The following is a 19,729-nucleotide window of genomic DNA, read 5'->3' as shown; positions in this document are numbered from 1 at the left end:
ATGGATTTCAGGCTTTTTCAATACATTTACTATGATTTCCGGCTTTTCCAATACACTTTACATTGTTTCCGGCTTTTTCAATGCAGTTACTATGTCTTCAGCTTTTACCCACACCCCCCTCACACTATGCTCCAGCCATTTTGTTGCCTCAAGAACTAAAATTGCACCTATACAGACTGCCATAAACATCTGTATAGAGGATAAATGCACTGTCATCTTTAGAATTATATATCTACCAACAATGCAAAAAATTAATACCACAAATTTACATCATGAAGTTAGGTATTACACCCACAATACTAAAATTAACTGTAAACAACATGGAAGTGTGCATAGTTAGATACCCAAATGGTATAATTTATTGTTGTACATTATGGCCAGTGTGGCACCAGGCATATTATAATTCATAGCTATATAACATACACCCACCAATGAATGCACACAGTTTGGGCTGGCAGATGTTAGTGTATTATTATAATCACGGTGTAATACTGTGTGTATTATTCTCCCTCTGCTGCTCGGATCCCGCCAATACATGTTACTCTGCTGCCTCACAGACAGGACACCGGAAGTTGCCATTAGAATCCATGGTGCAGTGAGCCGGAAGTGCTGTGGGGCGGAGGGTGTATTACAGAATACGTTATTACGTTACAGCACGGCGGCCGCTGGCTCGGTAAGTTTATAGATGTCACATACTAAGGCAGAGATGGCTGGTGTCACGGAAAGTAAGTGATGTCGTGAAAGCGAGACATCACACCTTCATATAGCTGGTAGCTGTCTGTGTTGTGTGTCAGTTCAAGTCATGTACCAGAGCGAAGTTAAAAATAAAATGCAAGGATTCTAAAATGTCTGCTTGCAGATCTTTAGTGGCCGCGGCCATTTTTCCGTAGACCGCTGTTATGGCCTATGGAGAGTTTTTGTCATTACCTCATTGCAGTTGCTCAAAAATGATAATAAGTCATTGGGAATTTTGCAATATGAAATTCATATTTGAATTCTATACAATTGTTTGCTCACACTAGGTTCAGTAGTATTAATAATAATAGATGGTTCTGAGTGATTACAATTACTGCAAAAAGTGTTATTTGCTTATAGGCTGATCCCTTGGCAATGTAATCCTTACCATTATGGATTACATTGCCACGGCCCCATTATGGGGCCAATGCAGAGTTGAACGCAAGTCAGATCTGTGGATGTATCTTATGTGTTCTGGAACGCATCAAATATGGAGCCACAGGCAACTCTGATACATTTCCACCTGCAGGTGAAGTGGCGTAACTGGGTGTTGACAAGGTGTTTGCAAGTAGGCTGATTTGTTGACAGAACTGCAGGCTAATCAGAGTTGTGCACATGTGTAGATATGCGTTTTCAGATGGATCATTTGCACCATGGAATAAAGGTGCAAGTGCACACTGATAATGATGACAGCTGTGAATTCAAAGGTATTGATGAATAGGCGGTCCGTTTGCAGAGACACATACGACTTTACATATCTGCATTTAGTTCTGTGCCCGCGATGCTGGAGCAATCACGGATAACTTGTTTTCAACTCTGTATTTGTCCCAATATGCTTCCTGAATTTGGTTATAATTAGGCTTCCCATACTATCCTTTTAAATGGATGCTGCATACATGAGCCTGGGGGCAGGGTGGTCAGCATTGGGCACCCCCTCAATGCTATGGGAAATGGGGTAGTGATTCTTGACCACACCCCCATGATGTGACACCACTATCCTTTCCTTCGGTGCAAGCACAAAATACAGGTTGGGAGATATGGTTTGGAAAGATGTCACCCTGGTCTAATGAAAAGTATGGTCTGTCTGATGTGAAAGTGGCTTTACACAGTCAGCTACTGTAAGTGCATGAAAAAATCATATTACAAAGAGCTATAATCCAATATAATGCAGCTTTATTTGACCAGAAGATATTATCCTAACTTACATCCCAATAGTCCCGATATATGTGGAACAGTCCTGCAATAGAGATGAAACCTATTTCGGACACATCTGCGACTTTTCAGATTTGGTGCTGGATGCGAACAGTCGCAGCTCGCAGACCAGCAGCCAATCAGGAGCAGCTGCTGAGAGCCACTCCGGCCTTTATTACCCAGTACAAATGCCTAAAAGTCAGCATGATGGTGGAGGGGGAGCATAGAAGAGCTTCCAAAGAGGCACGGTAGACACCGCACAGAAGTGGCAACACAGTGGAAAGAAGATCAAAGGAACTGGAAGCTAGAAGACTGGAAAAGGCGGCAGAAGGAAGACAAAAGACGCTGGGTCAAGCTAGAATACTCCTGGACACGTAATCCCTGTTGGCAAGAGGACTCTTGCAAAAGAGCTTACACTGGCCACCCTGCTGTTCAGGTGAAGTCTGCCGAGAATCAAGTATCTGGCGGAGTCAAGCCAGTGCTGAGAGGCAAGAGAGGTGATGGCAAGCTGCTGGAAGGGTCGGTGCAGAAGGTACCACTCTTTGCTCAACAATGTCAGCAGGGGGGGGGTAAGTCCCAGCTTTGCCTCCTATTACCACCTTGGACCACCATGGCGTCAGGACCAGATAGACGGTCAGTAGTCGTGGGAGGCACCAGCTAAAAAATTCCCTAGAGCACCATATTGGTAAAGGCCTGCCCTGGACCTGGCCATGCCCCTTCTCAATTCCCAGCACTACAAAGTTGTGAAGTATTGCCTAGTAACCAATGTATATTATAGATATAGGGAGAAATTAAATTGTTTGCGCCCCTTGGCTGCTACTAATAGGGGGCCAACGGAGCAATTAAATTGTTGCTCCGTTCGGCACGAATGCTGCGGACGCGCAGATTTCTGCTTGCGCGCTCCTGAGAAGACAAGCCAAAATCTTCAAAAAGTCCTGGATTTTAGCACTGAAAACTGCTGTTTGGACACACTAACCAGGACTTTAGACGGGTTTAGACACTTTATGCAGCTAAACCCTAGCTATTTGGGTGGGACATTCGCGAAAGATATGGGCATCCAAAACAATTGAATACCGCACCCCAAGCTCCCATCACTTTAGACAGATCGGGCGCGAAAAAAACAATTGTTTCGCCCCACAGAGTGCAAATAGCATTCTACTGATTGAGGTACCATACAATAATAATTGTGATTTATATACAATACAGAAAAGAAAAAGGACGTGTATTTGCCAACCCAAAATGCCATGGTGTTATGATAACTCCAGATAAGACTGGGAATGATGTATAAAGAAGGTTGAAGTCCCAAAAGCTAGCACATGTGTTGGCGGAGACCCAGACTAGGGGCGCGGAGTCTAACCCGCCAGCAGTTTTCTCCAGGGCCCCTTGCAAGAAAGTTTGGACTTTGCTGCGTCCGACGATCAGGTCACGACCCCCTGGCTGGGTCACTCCATACTAGGGCAGAAAAAGGCAGTAAGGCAGACACGGTGTAGTATGACTCCAATCTAGCTGGAGTTAACAGAAGCAGTAATGCAAAATACGAATCTGGGTTGTAGCAGGCCAGCTACTCAGGATTCTAGCTGGAGGATGGCAAACCAGCAACGTAGGATACAAATTGGAGTTGAAGCAGGCCAGCTGCTCAGGATGCTAGTTGGAGGATGGAAGAACCAGCAACACAGGATTCAAATCGGGATAGCACCAGGCCACCTACTCAGGATTCTAGCTGGAGCATGGCAAACCAGCAATGCAGGACACTAATCAGAACTGTAGCAGGCCAGCTACTCAGGATGCGGGCACTGGAACCAAAAAGGACCACTGGCAGGCAGAGGAACACAGGAACAAGGACCAAGGCTCACGCAGCAAGCCAGATCTATAAACGGCAGTGTCTGACAGGGCTGGCTAAAGGATAAAGGGAACAGGAGCCAATCAGGAGGCCAGACCAGTCAAGCCCCCCTTGATGAACAATCCTGTGCAGCTGCAGCGCTGCACATCTCTCCTGACTGACCCACAACCCCCCGAGTTCATCAGGCGTCCTGGTTGCTTAGCACCCGGTTGGGAGCCGTTGGCCGGAAGCACAGTGACGTCCCGGTCGCCTTGCAATGACCGGGACCGGGTACAGATGAGCCACGGCGGCTCGTAACACAGGGCTTGTGTTTTGAAATAAACACTACTTTAAATCCCGCAGCAAAAATAGCAGAAAATGTGCATTTTTACAAATCCTTCTTCGTTGTGTAGACCCAAAGTATTAGGGGTCTTAAATTATACTACATGTCTGTTTGAAGGAGTGGGTTGGTGAATCTGCAGAAGGATTTTTGGGACATTTTCTGAGTCCAGGTCATTACTTATTTCTCTAAGAATCTTGCAGGAGGTAACAAATCCACCCATATTTTTTAGACAAGCAATAGCAATCTGGGCCACAGTACACAAACTTTTGACAGTAACGGGTATCGACCTACCACAGTACACAAACTTTTGACAGTAACAGGTATCGACCTACCACAGTACACAAACTTTTGACAGTAACAGTTAGCGACCTACAGACACCTTGAGGAATAATGATAAATATGGTGAACTATTTAAAATTGTAATTATAACTTATATAGTCCAGTAATATGATTAAACTCATCTAAAATCTTTAGTACAACTTAGATCAGCATGTAATTTCCCAGACAATTTATTCTATAGATACCTGTTTTGTGTGCTCAGTTCAGGATAACACATCCATAATAAATAATGTCCCAATTAAAACTTTGTTCACAACATGGGCTCCCGCAAGCTAATTTATTCGCTATATAGATGTACCCTCATACACTGTGGCTTAAGTCGCGTCAAATAGCCCCTCTTGGTGAGCCAGATCCTGGGAAACCCAGCCACACCGAGCGTCTTTCTCACTCAAAATGTATATCTAATGCTGGGCATACAATATACAATTATCTGTCAGATGTCTGTCCAATCTGGCTGGTTGGAATGAAAACCTGGTAATGTATGGGAGCAAATGACAGTCGATCATATGGTTTTAAACACTGGAAAACGGACAAAAAACAATTGTTCAAATTGGTTACATTTGTGTGTTTTAAGCAATTTGTTTGAACAACCATTTTTGTCTGTTTTCCAGTGTTTGTGAGCAAATGGTCGACTGTCATTTGCTGACAGATAATTGTATAGTGTATGCACAGCGTTACTCACATAAATAAAACAATTGGGAGCGACAAAGCTACTTTGCTAGATTGCACTGATGATTTTGATGTGAGACATTTGCATATCAGTGTGTGACTGAGTCTGAATCCGTGTACGAAGTGCTGATTTGACGCTGCTTTTTCTCACAAGTTTTTCTCACAAGTTCCATTGTGCTTTATCTGGTACTTTGTATGTGTTTAAAACTAACTCTTGTGTGGTTAAAGTCGCAGTCCAGCATCTCTAGTACACTTTGGGGTTAATCCAATCAGGTGCGATTTGTCTTGTGCAAGCCTTTTTCATGGCAAACTCACACTGCGAAGTGCAATTGCAATCCAATTTCAAACTAGTAATTGTTTTTCAGAGAAAACTAACGTTTTTTTTTGTGGCACCCTCCCTGACGCTGTGAGATTGTATGTTTATTTAGTGTTCCTGCTAGCTTGTTTTAGCGGGGTGCCACGCCCTGCCTGATTTTAAAAGGACAAAATGCACCCTGCCCTTTTAGTAGCGCCCCGCTAAAACAGCATGCCCTCAGCCTTCCCCACCCGTGGACAGCATTGTCCCGTGGATGGGAAAAGTTGCGGTGACCGATCACTGCCGGGTGAATAGATGCCGTACGCACAGCATCTATTCACTGTGAGGGAAGAGCTTGGGGGAAGCCCAGCGCCTCTGAGTGCTGGGCACGCCCCCAAGCGTGACAAATTGGAGCCGTGTCCCAAGGCCACGCCCCCCCCAGCCGCCCCCCCCCAGTGACCTGCCGCTCCCGCAGCCCAGGAACACTCTTATTTTAAGGTAAAAATGTCGGGACACAGTGCAGAACCTCTTAGACGGCCCCCTCTGATGACTAATTAGGCATTTAGAAGTTTTCCATTAGCTTAATTGGCCTAATAATTACATGTCATTTTTAGGTGTTAAAAAAAACCCTCAAATTACCCCAAATCAAATTTTTATCAGTTTAAGTACCCCCAGTTGAATTAGTTTTTTTTTAATGAAAAATAATTGCCTTTCATTATTTTTTTTTTAAAGTGACCTTAAATTACCACAAAAATCACTTTTTTAAAAAAATTTTTCCAATTTTAATTTAAATAATTTGAGATTAAATGAAAATTCGCTTTTTGACACCATTTTAAAAACCTCCAGACGTCTATACGGTCGCATTCATAAAATTGTCACTTTTTAGGGGTCCAGGATTGTCTCCCCACTTTTTCATGCACTTCTCCCAAGTTGCATGCTATAGAAAATTTCCACACCCTCACTGTGAGTAGTGTAAGTTGGTATTTCTAATTGGATTCTCGGAAGCAAGCATTTGTGCAAAGTGTGAGTTTCATGAAACTCGTACTTGCAAACTCGCACCTAATTGGATTGACCCCTTTGAGTAGTGTTGACCCCTTTGAGTAGTGTTTTGCTGTGTCTGCAATGCGAATAAGAAGCAAAATTTAAAGAAACTATGGTACGGCACACTGCTCGGAGCATCTCAGGTACTCACGGTGTCTTGCACCGTATGGTGTATAGATCCTAGGTGTATGAGGACACCTCACCAAGGTACTTGCTGGTTTTACACTCAAATGAAGAGTCAGATATTCTGATGGAATATTCTAAAGAAGCTACTGCTGGGCAGTTCAACGGAAGATACAGCCTTGTTAGATTTTAAAAAATTACATTTGTACTTCTTACATGGAGAGTATCATCACACTAAGATTGAGAAGATGGTCAATAGAAAAAATTGGGGCTGTCCTAAATGTGGAGTAGTAACAGGTTCATAACGAGATTTCCTGTGGAAATGCCTTTTTGGTCCACCATAGATTCTGGACCTCTGTGTGGACTGTATCCATAGGACACTAGTAGAACCAGAATATGTCTAACAGTAGATCCAATGTATATCCAAAGGCGGGTATCCACTACAAGATCTGAAAACGACTGCACGATTACGACATTGTAATCGTTCAGTCGTTTGTCAGTCGTGTGATGAGCCTGCACTGAACGAGCAGTCGTTCAGTGCAGGGTCATCAATCATCTGGAAACATGCTGAACCTGATGGCATCGTCAGGTTGACCAGCATGTTGGAAAGATGATAGATGTCTAAACGACCAGCGGGCACGCGCATCGCTGGTCGTTTTAGACTCTTTTGCAAACGATTGAACGATAATGATCGTTCAATCGTTTAACTTAATCGTCTAGTGGATACCCCCCTTAAGTTCCAGAGCATTTCATTTTGGGATACCATTAGAAGAGGTTCTGGGTAAACATATATTTAAGTATGTTTTAACTTGATAACTTCATTATTGCAAGCACATGGATGACTCAAGAAAACCCTGACTTCCTTGTTTCAGTGGGTATGCATTCACTATGTCTATACCAGAATGTCGACATGGTTAAATTGTCAACATCTGGAAAGTGTTGATATGGACAAAATGTCAACATATGACATAAGGGTTGTTTTTACCTTAAAAATGCATTGTCGACATTGTGACCATGTCAATATTTTATCAGTGTCGACATGCTGATATGTCTGCTAACGTCCATGTCGATTGTCGGCCTAATATAACGAACCCCTTTGGTTGGCTCTGGTTAACAACATAGTGAGTCATGAATAATTCACATATTCTAGCTGGAGCTCTGTGTAAATATAACAAAAACTAGTTGACATTATTCAGATCAAGGTATGTGTTGTGGCCTCAGAAAGAGAAGTGAGTGGAGCTTTTAGGGTGTATTTGTTGAACTGATGAAATGTGTATGAAATCAAATCCCGACGCCAGAAGCCTGAACGTTGACGATGCCGACAGGGGTGGTAAGTATACTATCCCTACCCCTCTAACCCCCCCTTCCTAACCCTCCCTGTTTGGTGCCTAGCTCTAACCCCCCCTTACTGCACCCTAAACCTAACCCTCCCGGAGGGTGCCTAACCCTAACCTCCCCCCGAGGGTGCCTAACTCCCCCTCCCCATAGCCTAACCCTAATCTCCCCCCGAGGGTACCTAAACCTAACCCCCATCTGTGGGGAAAGTGCGATACTTACAAGGGTCCGGACATTTGGGATTCCAGCATTCAGGATGCCGACGTCTTTATCCTGATCTCCTTCCGGACATCGGTGTCTGCATTTTGCCCGAACGGTGGGATTCCGCCGTCGGTATTTCAGGGGACGGCATCCCATTCACCGGCAATTTAACTACATCCCGAACTGATTGCAGGTTGGGTGTTCTTACCCAAAACAATGCCTGCTATTCAGATATCCTACCTTAATCAATATTTATTACTTTTGCTTCAAGACCATGTCTAGCTGAAAATCCAGGAATTTTCTCTGTATCTAATTATGGCTACCCTTTAAATATTGTTCTGGTTTTTTTTTTTTCTAATTTTTCATGTCAAATTTTATTTTTTATATGATTTGTGCCATTTTTAAACTTTAATAAATAAACTTGATTTATTAGAAAAATAATAAACAAATATGAAGACAAAGGTTGACATCGATGGGGGAATTCAATTCCAGACATTGTCGTGATGTGCCATTCCAGAATATCACATTGCGTCCTGCTGGCATTGCAAGTTTTCCCTCACACTTCATAAAACTTGCGGTGTCGGCACTTCTGTAATTAGCCGACATATACACAGCCTGGCCACATGGCGATGCCCGACGGCATAGCTTGCAGAATTGAATCCCTGCAAAGTAATCAATAGTCTTGATTTTTTTACAATAACCTTTTGCTACCAATCAAATTCTGCTTTTTACTAGTACAGTTTAGAAAATGAAAAGAAATGTGAATTGCAATAAATAATAAAAATATTAATAATTTTCCTTATAAATGTCCCCTATTGAGAGTTGTTGATTCTCCTTTATTAAGTTACCAGGATAGTATTTTGTTAATATATTATAATATTAGGCGAAGCACTAAAACCTGAACTTAAACTATAAAACCTAATTTTTTTACTAATTCTAAAAGCCAGACAGGGCATCACCATACCTATCTCAGTGGAAGCTGGACCAATTTCAACATTTTGCCACAAATCCATTTTTACTATACTTACATTATGAAAGCTGATGGAATATCATTCTGCACAGAAACCGTGCATAGGTTTTGTTATATTGTTTACTTATTATTTTCCTTAATATAATAGCAATAATGATCAGTCTCTCTGTTTCCAAAGGGGTCTTCACCATGGCTAACGAACTGGATGTGTTTGTGGGAAATACCACCCTGATTGATGAAGAGGTATATCAGCTCTGGCTGGATGGATACTCAGGTATATAGCTCTGCATTCATACACGTGTTTCTGCAGGATGAGCAGTTCAGCTTTCTCTACTATAGTCCCTAATTACCCCTAGGTGATTTTTAAGAATTTCCCTCTGTGGAGTAATTTGTGAAACAGAAATAGATTAGTTTTTCTGTCCAAAGTTAAGATAATCTTTCAGAAAGGTGTCTTACAGCACCAACTGAATGCTGCTGTTTTCTGCTACAAAAAAGTTCATACAGTGGATATAAAAAGTCTAAGGGGCCCATGTATTAAGAATCGCGGAACTGCTGAGATTATTAAGGATCTGTATCGTGACAAATATTTTAATCTCAATTAAAAAAAACCCGCTATTTACAAAGGTGAACTCGCAGAGACAGCAGTTGTGATCTGCAGTGCTAATTAGCACTCTGACAGAGATTTCTGTGAAATGCAATGCGCTATTATTATTGTGTTCACTCTAGGACCGGCGCCGGACCTCGAGAAAGAGGACATCTGCGTGCCCGAAAAGGGGGCATGTCTTTAATACGCATCCCCTTTTCGTCACTTTCGGGGGTGTGCCTGGCACTCATGGACATGCCAGACTGCCCCCAAGCGCTGCTTTGTATGTGAAATAGATGACATCCATTCACCGCAGTTTTCCCCACCCGCAGGCTGTTTTAGAAATAGGGCAGAGTGCCCCGCCCCGCTAAAACAGCCTAGCGGGAACGCTATATTACATATCAACAATTTATAAAATTATGCAGAAACTGCAGTTTCTACATAATTTTACTTTAAAAAAAAACTTGATAAATAAAGAACCCTAATTGAAAATGTACGGATTTGTGATGTAAAGCCTTAAATCAAGATACACCATTTACATCTTTAATGTGACCTTGGGGCAAAAAAAACCCAGCGAGTATGTGTCTGTGCATGCGCCGGTCCCCCTCTTAAGGCCCCCATACATCAGCAATTGATTGCAAATTGCGCGATTGCAATCGATTGTGTATAAAAATCTTTCCCTTTATCAATCGATTGCAGTTGCAGAATTGCCACAATCGATTGAAAAAGGGAAAGATTTTTATACACAGTCAATTGCAAATTGCACGATTGCTGCAATCAATTGCTGATGTATGGGGGCCTTAATTTAAACTTATTTGCCTGGTGATCAGTGCTCCGATCAGCTGGTCTCCTGGCCCCTGCACTGTGACCCCGGTCAGCTGGGTCACAGTGCAGGAGATGGGAGACCAGCTGACTGGAGCCCCAGAGGTCTTTACCAGAGCGCCGATCTCCAGTGTCTGGAAGGAGGTAAGTGATCAGCTTGTGGTCTTTAAACCACAGGGGCTGGCTAGGGCCTGTTAGAGCAGAGCAGGAGTTGGGAACCATGGGAAAGCCCTAATAATATCTCCAGGTGGTGGTGTTATCATCCCAGGTTAAGTCACTGCTTATTAGGACTGCACCAGCACTATTTGAGTAAGACCCAAATAGACTGGAATCCACAAGGTAATTAACCTGGAGTTCAGCAGCTGGCAAGGCAAGAGTTAATTGTATAGAGCTGAGTATGTGCTGGAATCACAACAAGGCAATGGTTAATTATAGGAGAAATAAGGTGCTGGTGTGTTCTGGGATCTGAAGCAAGGCAAAGTGCTGACAGAATGATATCCAACTGCAAGGGGACTTGCTACATGAACTGATTGACAGGAGATATAACAAAGTGTCAAAGCTGTGACTTGAATACTGGTCCAGGTTACAGGAAACAGTTAGAACAGACTTGCAATTACAGACACAGCTGGGGTGAATACACTTTGCTGCAATAAACAACCACTGACACACAGGCTGGATGTGCACAGAACCAGTAATGCAGGATACGAACAGGATTGTAGCAGGGCCAGCTACTCAGGATTCTAGCTGGAGTACAGCAGAACCAGCTATGCAGAAGCTCCAACGTGACCCGTTCCATCAGGTATAAAATGCTCTGCTCCTGGACTTCCCTCTTAATTTATGATTGCAGCCACCTGTGTTGAAACACCCTTCTCATCAATTAACTAGTTTAATACAGATGACTGCAATCATAAATTAGGTGGGAAGTCCAGAAGCAGAGCATTTTGTACCTAGTGGAAGGGGTCATGTTGGAGGGTAGGGCTATGCAGGATACAAACTGGTTTGTAGCAGGGCCCAGCTATACAGGATGCAGGCTGGAGTTGGAGCAAGGCCAGCTATTGAAGACACAGGCTGGAGTAGGAGCAGAACCAGCAAGACAGGATACTAGCTGGAGTTGAAGCAGTGCCAGCTATTCAGGATACTTGCTGGCGTTGTAGCAGAACCAGTACTTGATATGATTGAAGTGGCAGGGTGAATCCACAGGAACTCGCTGGGACTGGACACAGCCCGGAGGTGACACGGTAGTTAAGCTGATGGGTCTTGGCAAGGCACAGACAGCTGGAATGGACACAGGACACGGATACAGGGCAGAATCCAGCAGGACACAGGAGCAGGACTGGCAGGGCCTACACACAGAGGACTGAGGCAGGGTTCAAGGATGCAGGCATACAATGGCAGGATACCAGGACACAGGAACAGACAGGGAGACTGGGAACTGTACGGCAACCGCGTGAGGAGCTCACTAGATTCAGGAACTAGGAAATATCACCGGTAGGCAGGAACTCACAGAATCCCTAATCAAAGGGAGACAGACCAATCACAGGAGCCATCAGGCTGGGGTCAGGTAACAAGATATTCCAAACAGGTGAGCTGCTGCACATAGCAGCCAACATCCTAGTTGCTAGGAAACAGTCAGAATGCAGGCAGAAAAGAGCTGCAACGGCCACACATAACACCGCTAAATCACAAGGGTTACTAGTCTACACTCTAATTATGTCTACATGGTGAATGTCTTCAGGGTCAATGTCGACATTATGATCATGTCATGATGAATGTCAACAAAATATACCACATTCCGTTGGTTAACTTGGTTGTTGGCTTGGATCATTATCATGTTGAAAAGTGAACTTCATCTTTCGCTTTCTGTCACATGGCAAGAATATTTGTGCTAAAAGCTCTTCAATGTGAAGTTATGTTTTATGCCCTTCTATCCTGATTGGAGCCCCATCCCAGCTGAAGAGAAGCATTCCCTAGGCATGACGCTGTCCCTACCATGCATCACAGTGCTATGGTGAGTTTTAGGCGATGAGCTGTGCTTTTTGCACCACACATATGTTTTAGAAATTTCCACCTTGGTCTCATTAGAGCATAAGACATTTTCCACATGTTTGGAGTGATTTTTTTTTTTTTCTTCAATGAGATGGTCTTGGATGTTCTCTCCTGACTGGTACCTTTCAGCAATGATTTTTATTGGGGCTATGCACACGTTCATTGCTGGCAGGTGTATGTTAATTAAGTTACAATATGATTTTGAATATGATTGGTTAACAATGAGCACAGCTACAGTCCTATCAGGAAATGCAGTGCGCATTCTTCTTCCTAATAACTGTCTTTGTTATTCGTATGCATTTTGTAGGCTTTAAGAACACATGAAAACATACTTGCCTACCCTCCCGATTCGGCTGGGAGCCTCTGAAAATCGGGTGCCGCTTCCGGCCTCCCCGGAAGGCAGATAAGCCTCCCCGACCTCCGGCGACGTGTCCGCACCCCCCCGCAGTTGAAAGTATAAACCCCGGCATCGGGAGGGACGGTGACGCGATTCGCGCTGAATCGTATCATCGTGGCTCCGCCCCCTGCTCCACAATGCCATTAATCTCGGCATTGTGAAGAGGGGGCAGAGCCACGATGACGCAATCACGCTGTCACATCCCCATGCTCCGCCCCCAATGATGCATCAGTTGCCGGGACCAGCCCCCTTTGACCGCACCATGCCCCCCTCAAGCCCAACAGCTCCCTCCCGGCAGGAGGGAGCTAAATTTCGGCAAGCCTGCATGAAAGGTGAAAAGGGTCTGACATGATGTGCTTTGATTTTAGGCTATACCTCACAAAACTGCTATTTAAGTATACTTTTTATATTCACTGTAAGTGCAGTGAAACGCATTCGGTATGATTTACCACCGGCCACATGGCTGGTGGTTCAAATCCCGGCAGCAGCAGCCAGACGGGAGGAAATCCTAATCGTCCCTAAGGTAAGTATAAACTAACCTAATTCTACCATCTAACCCTCCCTTAGGGGTGCCTAACCCTAACCTCCCCTCCAGGAGGGTGCCTAACCCTAAAGCCCCCCTTCCCCTAGCCTGACCCTAACCTCTCTGGGGGGTGCCTACCCCTAAGTCCTCCTCGGGAGCCCTAAACTTAACCCTCCCCCCCGCGGCTGTCCACGCTTGGCGCCCGGCATCCCTTCGATCGGGTCTCCAGGCGTCTAGACTTAGACGCCTGTCATTTAACCCTTGCCTGGATTAAGTAGTCGGGAAGCTGGCGGTCGGCATTGCATCCACCGGCTTCCTGAACGTATACCCAGTGAAACTATTCCTCTTGTCTCACAAGCATACCTAAGTTTGGGTGATGCAGCATTCAGGGCAACAAGTGTTAATCTTATGATTGCTGTGCTTTCCTAGATGGGGAAACCATAGAGTATAATCACTACCATAAAGGGACATTAACCTAAAAATAAATGTTCTCTACTAAAAACCAGGTTGATTTTGCCTATAAAAGACTGCTACTTTAAAACATTGGGCTATCTCACACAGGATTCGCCGATGACTCAAAGCAATTACCCTGAATTCTAATTAAAACCAGTTAACCAATCGCATTGCATTTGTGTAAAAAGAAAAGTGCTATTCGTTTAATTTCCAGTATGCCTATGGCTGATATGCTGTTGACACATACAAAAGCAGGTAGTTGTGGATGTAAGTCCCTTGTCTGTTGTTTATTTCTTTTTTTCCATGTAACAAACACTTTCTTCTTCGGGTTCCATAGGGTCCACAGGAATTACCTTGGGGTTGGAGTGATCCAGGCACCAAACAGTTACAAGCTTTAGCTCCCAGGATGCATTGGGTCTTCCTCCATATATACCCTGCCCCTGGCTTAAGGCACTTAGTTTTTTTGTTTGGTGCGCAGGATCAGTGCACCTTGTAACAGGGTACTGCTTAGGCAGTCCCAAGTTTGTTTGTTTTTTTTATCTAATCTGCTGCTCCATCTAACCCCGCCGACACCACCACACCAGTGAGGAAACAGGTGATTTCGGCGAGCGTCAGTGGAGTTTGAATAGACGCTGGGCCCAGGATAGCAGCTGGAGACAGGGGGATGCAGGAAGGTGGTTCCCCCAGCAGTGGAGACCTGCTGGAGGCTGCTGTTGTGGGGAACCAGGGACGACTAATAATAATAACAGATAATTCTGGTGCCGGGGACAGTGGCGTCGGCCATGTAAGAAGCCAGTACGCCCGGTAGATTGATACAGCCTAGGGGAGGTAGGCTCTCCCCGGCAGCCCCTCCCCCGGGCCAGACGCTGGTCCAGAGACGAGGTTTCCCGCCTCTGAGTTGCTCCTTCCTGCCTCCCTTGTATATGAGATGCCCAGAGACCACTTTCAGTTGCTCTACTGTAGCTGCGAATTTCAGGAGGTTTGGTCAGTATCCCTGTATACCTCTCCTTTGGTGGCCAGGTTATACAGAGCTCAATATCCTACTAAGCTATCATTGCATTGTATGTGACTTATGTAAGTTCTGCTTTGTGTTATACTGCCTTTTTTATTCCTGAATAACTGTCAGTTATAACTATCATTGCTATTTCTCCTCATAATAATAATAATAATAATTTTATTTATATAGCGCTTTTCTCCTAAAGGACTCAAAGTGTTTTACATTTACAGTACAAAATACAAAATAAGCTTAAACAAGGGACATTGGTGAAATGCTTGGGTGAATAGGTGAGTCTTGAGTCTATTTTTGAAGGATTCTAGAGTGGAGGCCTCTCGAACTGTGCGGGAAAGTGAGTTACAAAAGGTTGGAGCCACAAAACTGAAAGCTCGACCCCAGTAGTCTAGGCGTGATGATATAAATGCATGTATGACTTTAGGCAGATCTTTTGAGGGAATTAAGTGCTTGATTCTGGCTATGTTCCTCAGATGAAAGAATGAGGATTTGATTGTGGCTGATACCTGATGTTTAAGTGTCAAGCCACTATCCAGGACAACACCAAGATTCCGCACATGTTTAGTGTTTTGTAATTCTGAACCCCCAAGCGTAAGTCCTGTTGGTTGGCTATGCTGTAGCCCTGTCCTGTGACCCATAACCCTCTGCTACAGGTGTGTGGGTTGTTTTGGGGGTGAACAATGTTGCATTGTACTTTGCATAACATTGTATTGTTATGTCTGAAGATAAGGAGAAGCAGGAGGCTACAGCCCCTGTGCTGGTTTCATGTATGGCCTGTCAGGCAGACTTGTCCCCTCAGGATTTCATACAGGAAGGATTATGTGGTCGCTGTTCTAAGGAGCCAGCACACCATTCCAGCCTACCAGCTTCTGGACAGAAACCCCCTTGGGCTTCCTTTTCTCAGATTATGGCGCCGGTTGTGAACCATTTATCTACACCCATGCCGACCCCTACTATGGGGTACCCTCAGCAGCTACAATCTGCTATATTTATTCCTCCTATGCACACGTCCTGGATGGATGTTTATGCCCACTCAAGCCAGAGTATGGCTCTGTCCCCTGCTGCATGTCAGCAAATGCTGCAAGCAGGCAGGCCGGTAGTACCCAAGACCAGAAGGTGTTTGGCTTCTTCCTATCAGTCATTCCAGCCTGTAGATTATGATGCATCTTCAGATGATTTTGAAGAGGTACAAGGCTCCTCTCAGGAGAGGGGGACCATCTGACAACAGTGGATGTTCCCTCCTTGATTAGGGCAGTCAAAACTATTTTAAACATAGATAGTGAAGAGTCAGAACCTAGGAAGGCTTCGGTGTTCAAGTGCCAGAGGGTCGTTAAGGCTGAGTTTCCCAAATCTGAGCAACTTTCTGAACTTATGGGGGAAGCATGGAGTTCTCCTAATAGACGATTCTATGTTACAAAGAAGGTTACAGCTATATACCCCCTCCCATCTGGCGAATGTGCTAAGTGGGAAGTTCCGCCTACTGTGGATGCTCATGTGGAACATCTGGTTAAGAGTGCCACATTGCCTATACCATCTGCATCCTCCCTTAAGGATCCCACAGATAGAAGACTTGAAGCCTATCTTAAGGCATTTTTTTTTTCTCTGTCAAGAGCTGTTACCGACCCAGACATGGGCACAGCTTGGGTGTCTAAGGCCATTGAGGAATGGACAGGGGCACTAGAAAATACTCTTCCAGAGGCTTCCAGGGAGCAGCTGATGATTATCTCCTATATCATGGAGGCAGCTTCCTATTTGGGAGAGGCGTCAAATTTACGCCGGTGTTCTGGCTTCTAAGGCATCAGCTGCTTCAGTTGTTGCTCGCAGAGCCCTATGGCTAACGGCCTGGAAAGCAGATGCAGGTTCCAAGAAGGCTCTGGAATCCCTGCCGTTTACATGAGGCGTACTGTTTGGCACAGAATTGGATAAGACTGTGGCTACTATGGCAGCTTCTAAAGCGGCTGGTCTACCTTCAATGACTACCCCTAGGCAGCCGTCGTTTCAAGTCTTTTGCTCGCAAGGAAAAGCGAAAGGTCAGTCTTCCTTTAGACAACCCAGTTCTCATGGTAGACTGCAAACGAAGAAATCTTGGGCAATCACACGTCCGGCTTCCAAGTCAGACAACCCTCGGCCTGATGGGAATCCCAGGGCGGGAGGCCGACTTCTTCAGTTTTCGGATACCTGGCAGACAGCAATAGATGCCTGGGTCCGGGAAGTGGTCTCAAGGGTACGTCCTTACTTTCTGGAAGAGTCCCCCCGCAAAGGTTTTTTTGCACATCTCCTCCCTCGGAGTCTGCCAAGGCCTTAGCTCTCCAGCAGCCCATTTGTTCACTCCTGGGTTCAAGGGTGATAATCCCAGTTCCGTTGGATCAACAAAGAAAGGGTTATTATTCCAATCTGTTTTTGATCCAGAAACCCAATGGGTCCCAACGGCCTATTCTGAATCTGAAAGGCCTCAACAGATTTATCCGTATGGAAACTCTTCGGTCAATTGTTCTGGCAATGGAACCGGGGGATTTTATGGTGTCCTTGGAAATTCAGGATGTGTATCTGCATGTGCCAATTACGGTTCTGCAGCAACATTTCCAATTTCAGGCGCTGCCTTTTGGTTTATCATCAGCCCCATGGGCTTTTACCAAAATAATGGCACTGATGACCGCCTACCTCAGGGAGTCAGAATACTGCCATACTTGGCCGACCTCCTGATATTGGCACAGTCTCCAGATGTATTACAACATCATCTCAGACTGACGATTGCCTGTCTACACAGACACGGCTGGATCATAAATTGGAAAAAGTCGCTTTCTCCAGTACAGCAGATGGTGCATTTAGGTGCACTCCTGGATTCTCTGGCACAAGGATATTTCTGCCAGGAGACAAGATTGTGGCCCTTCAATTGCGGGTTCGCAGATTTCTCCGCAATCAGACCGTGTCTATCCACTCAGCGATGCAGGTTCTGGGGTCCATTGTGTCCACCTTCTACATGGTGGAATATGCTCAGTTCCACTCCACACCACTGCAACAGCTGTTCCTCTACCGGTGGAGTGGGGAGTACCAGTTAATAAAGGCACAGATGATCCGTCTTTCTACAGAGGTTCAGCTTTCTCTCTCATGGTGGCTGCAGATGTTTCGTCTGAACAGGGTTCGCTCCTTCTGGATTCCAGATTGGGTGCTCCTCACTACGGATGCCACCCTCCGCGAATGGGGTGCAGTAACGGGTCGTCACACCTTCCACGGAAGATGGACGACCAAGGAGGATCACCTATCCATAAACATCCTGAAACTTCAAGCAGTATTCAGAGCACTCGTTCAGGCACATGATATACTAAATGGCAGGTCTATCCTGATACAGTCCGACAACGCGACCGCAGTAGCCTATCTCAACGATCAGGGAGGCACGCAAAGTCTGGCAGCCATGGCGGAAGTGACAAACATTCTGGTCTGGACAGAATGTCATCTTCCAACAATCTCGGCAGTATTCGTACCAGGAGTCCTCAACTGGGAAGTGGACTTCCTAAGTCATCAGGATATACACGCCGGGAATGGGCTCTCCATCCAGATGTCTTTCAGATCTTAGTGGACAAATAGGGACTACCACAGGTAGATGTCATGTCCTCAGGCCACAACCACAAGGTCCTCAGGTACGGGTCCAGAACCAGGGATCCCTCAGACGATTTTGTGGACGCTCTAGCAGTGAGGTGGGACTTCATGCTAGCGTATCTTTTTCCTCCGATCTCCCTCCTCTCAAGGGTCATCAGGAAATTCAAGCAGGAGGACAGAACAGTAATACTGATAGCCCCTGCTTGGCCCAGACGCCATTGGTTCACCGACCTTCAGAGTCTCTCCATAGATGCTCCATGGCCTCTTCTAAGGCCGGACCTGTTAACACAGGGTCCCTGCCTGCATCCGGGCCTTCCCCGTCTGTCTTTGATGGCATGGCTCTTGAATCTTCCATCTTAAGAGCCAAGGGTTTTGCTACTTCTGTAATTCAGATGATGCTTAGGGCATGGAAGCCTTCCTCTGCCTGCATCTATTACAGAATTTGGCATTAGTATTTTCAATGGTATAGGGATAGAAAATATGATCCTAAAGTTTTTAGGGTCTCACAAGTGCTTGCTTTTCTCCAGGCTGCGTTAGACCTGGGTCTCCGCCTGGCCACCCTGAGAGTTCAGGTATCTGCACTAATAGTTTGGTTTGGCTTCCTGATGTTAGGACATTTTTCAGGGTGTTCTGACAGTTCAACCTCCCTTTATCCCTCTGGTAGCTCTGTGGGATTTGTTTTTGGTTCTCATGGCTCTACAGGTGCCCCCATTCGAACCCCTGAAATCAGTAGACCTTAAGTGGTTGACAGCGAAGACAATTTTTCTTCTTGCTATCTCCTTTGCCCACAGGGTCTCCGGTTTGGCAGCCCTTTCTTGTCGCTCTGTCTTTTTGATTATTCATCAGGATAGAGCTATTCTTCGTACAAGGGCGGGTTACCTTCCTAAGGTAGTATCCCGCTTTCATGTAAATGATGAAATAGTGGTTCCAGTCTTCAGACCTCTCTGTAGGTGAAGCTTCTCTGGATGTGGTGCAGGCCCTACGTATCTAAGTGGATCGTACCAACTCCATTAGGAAATCAGATTCACTTTTTGTGTTGTATGGCTGTCATAAGCGAGGCTGGCCAGCTAACAGACTCTGTCTAGATGGCTTTGTATGACGATTTCTCAGGCTTACACACAAGCTGATCTCTCTGTTCCAAGTACAGTGACAGCACATTCTACTCGATCTGTGGGACCATTGTGGGTGTTTCATCGTTGGGCCTCTGCTGAACAACTGTGCAAGGCAGCCACGTAGTC

The 19,729-nt window shown here is 45.2% G+C and overlaps 2 protein-coding genes across 6 annotated transcripts in view; one reads left to right on the top strand and one right to left on the bottom strand.

The window, feature by feature from the left end:
* CCDC85B (coiled-coil domain containing 85B) overlaps positions 1-1,141 on the bottom strand; it is a 77,108-nt gene extending 75,967 nt beyond the window's left edge. For 2 of the 3 annotated variants that reach the window (XM_088468360.1, XM_088468358.1), the window contains exon 1: positions 430-701. The gene's annotated coding sequence lies outside the window, so the exon portion shown is untranslated. Of the gene's footprint in view, positions 1-429; positions 702-1,123 lie in introns of those variants that run through there. The other variant, XM_088468363.1, reaches the window with a different exon arrangement.
* Positions 533-19,729, top strand: part of FIBP (FGF1 intracellular binding protein) — a 43,146-nt gene continuing 23,949 nt past the window's right edge. The window contains exons 1-2 of one of the 3 annotated variants that reach the window (XM_088468356.1): positions 533-673; positions 9,240-9,335. In XM_088468356.1, the coding sequence (XP_088324482.1) occupies positions 9,251-9,335 (85 nt within the window). In that variant the 5' untranslated portion in view covers positions 533-673; positions 9,240-9,250. The other 2 variants (XM_088468355.1, XM_088468357.1) reach the window with 2 other exon arrangements.

This window comes from Taudactylus pleione, unplaced genomic scaffold (genome assembly GCF_031769625.1).
Source record: "Taudactylus pleione unplaced genomic scaffold, aTauple2 ptg000085l, whole genome shotgun sequence".
Lineage (NCBI taxonomy): Eukaryota > Metazoa > Chordata > Amphibia > Anura > Myobatrachidae > Taudactylus > Taudactylus pleione.
The sequence above is the reverse complement of the archived record's forward strand: the minus strand, read 5'-3'. Positions and strand labels throughout refer to the sequence as shown.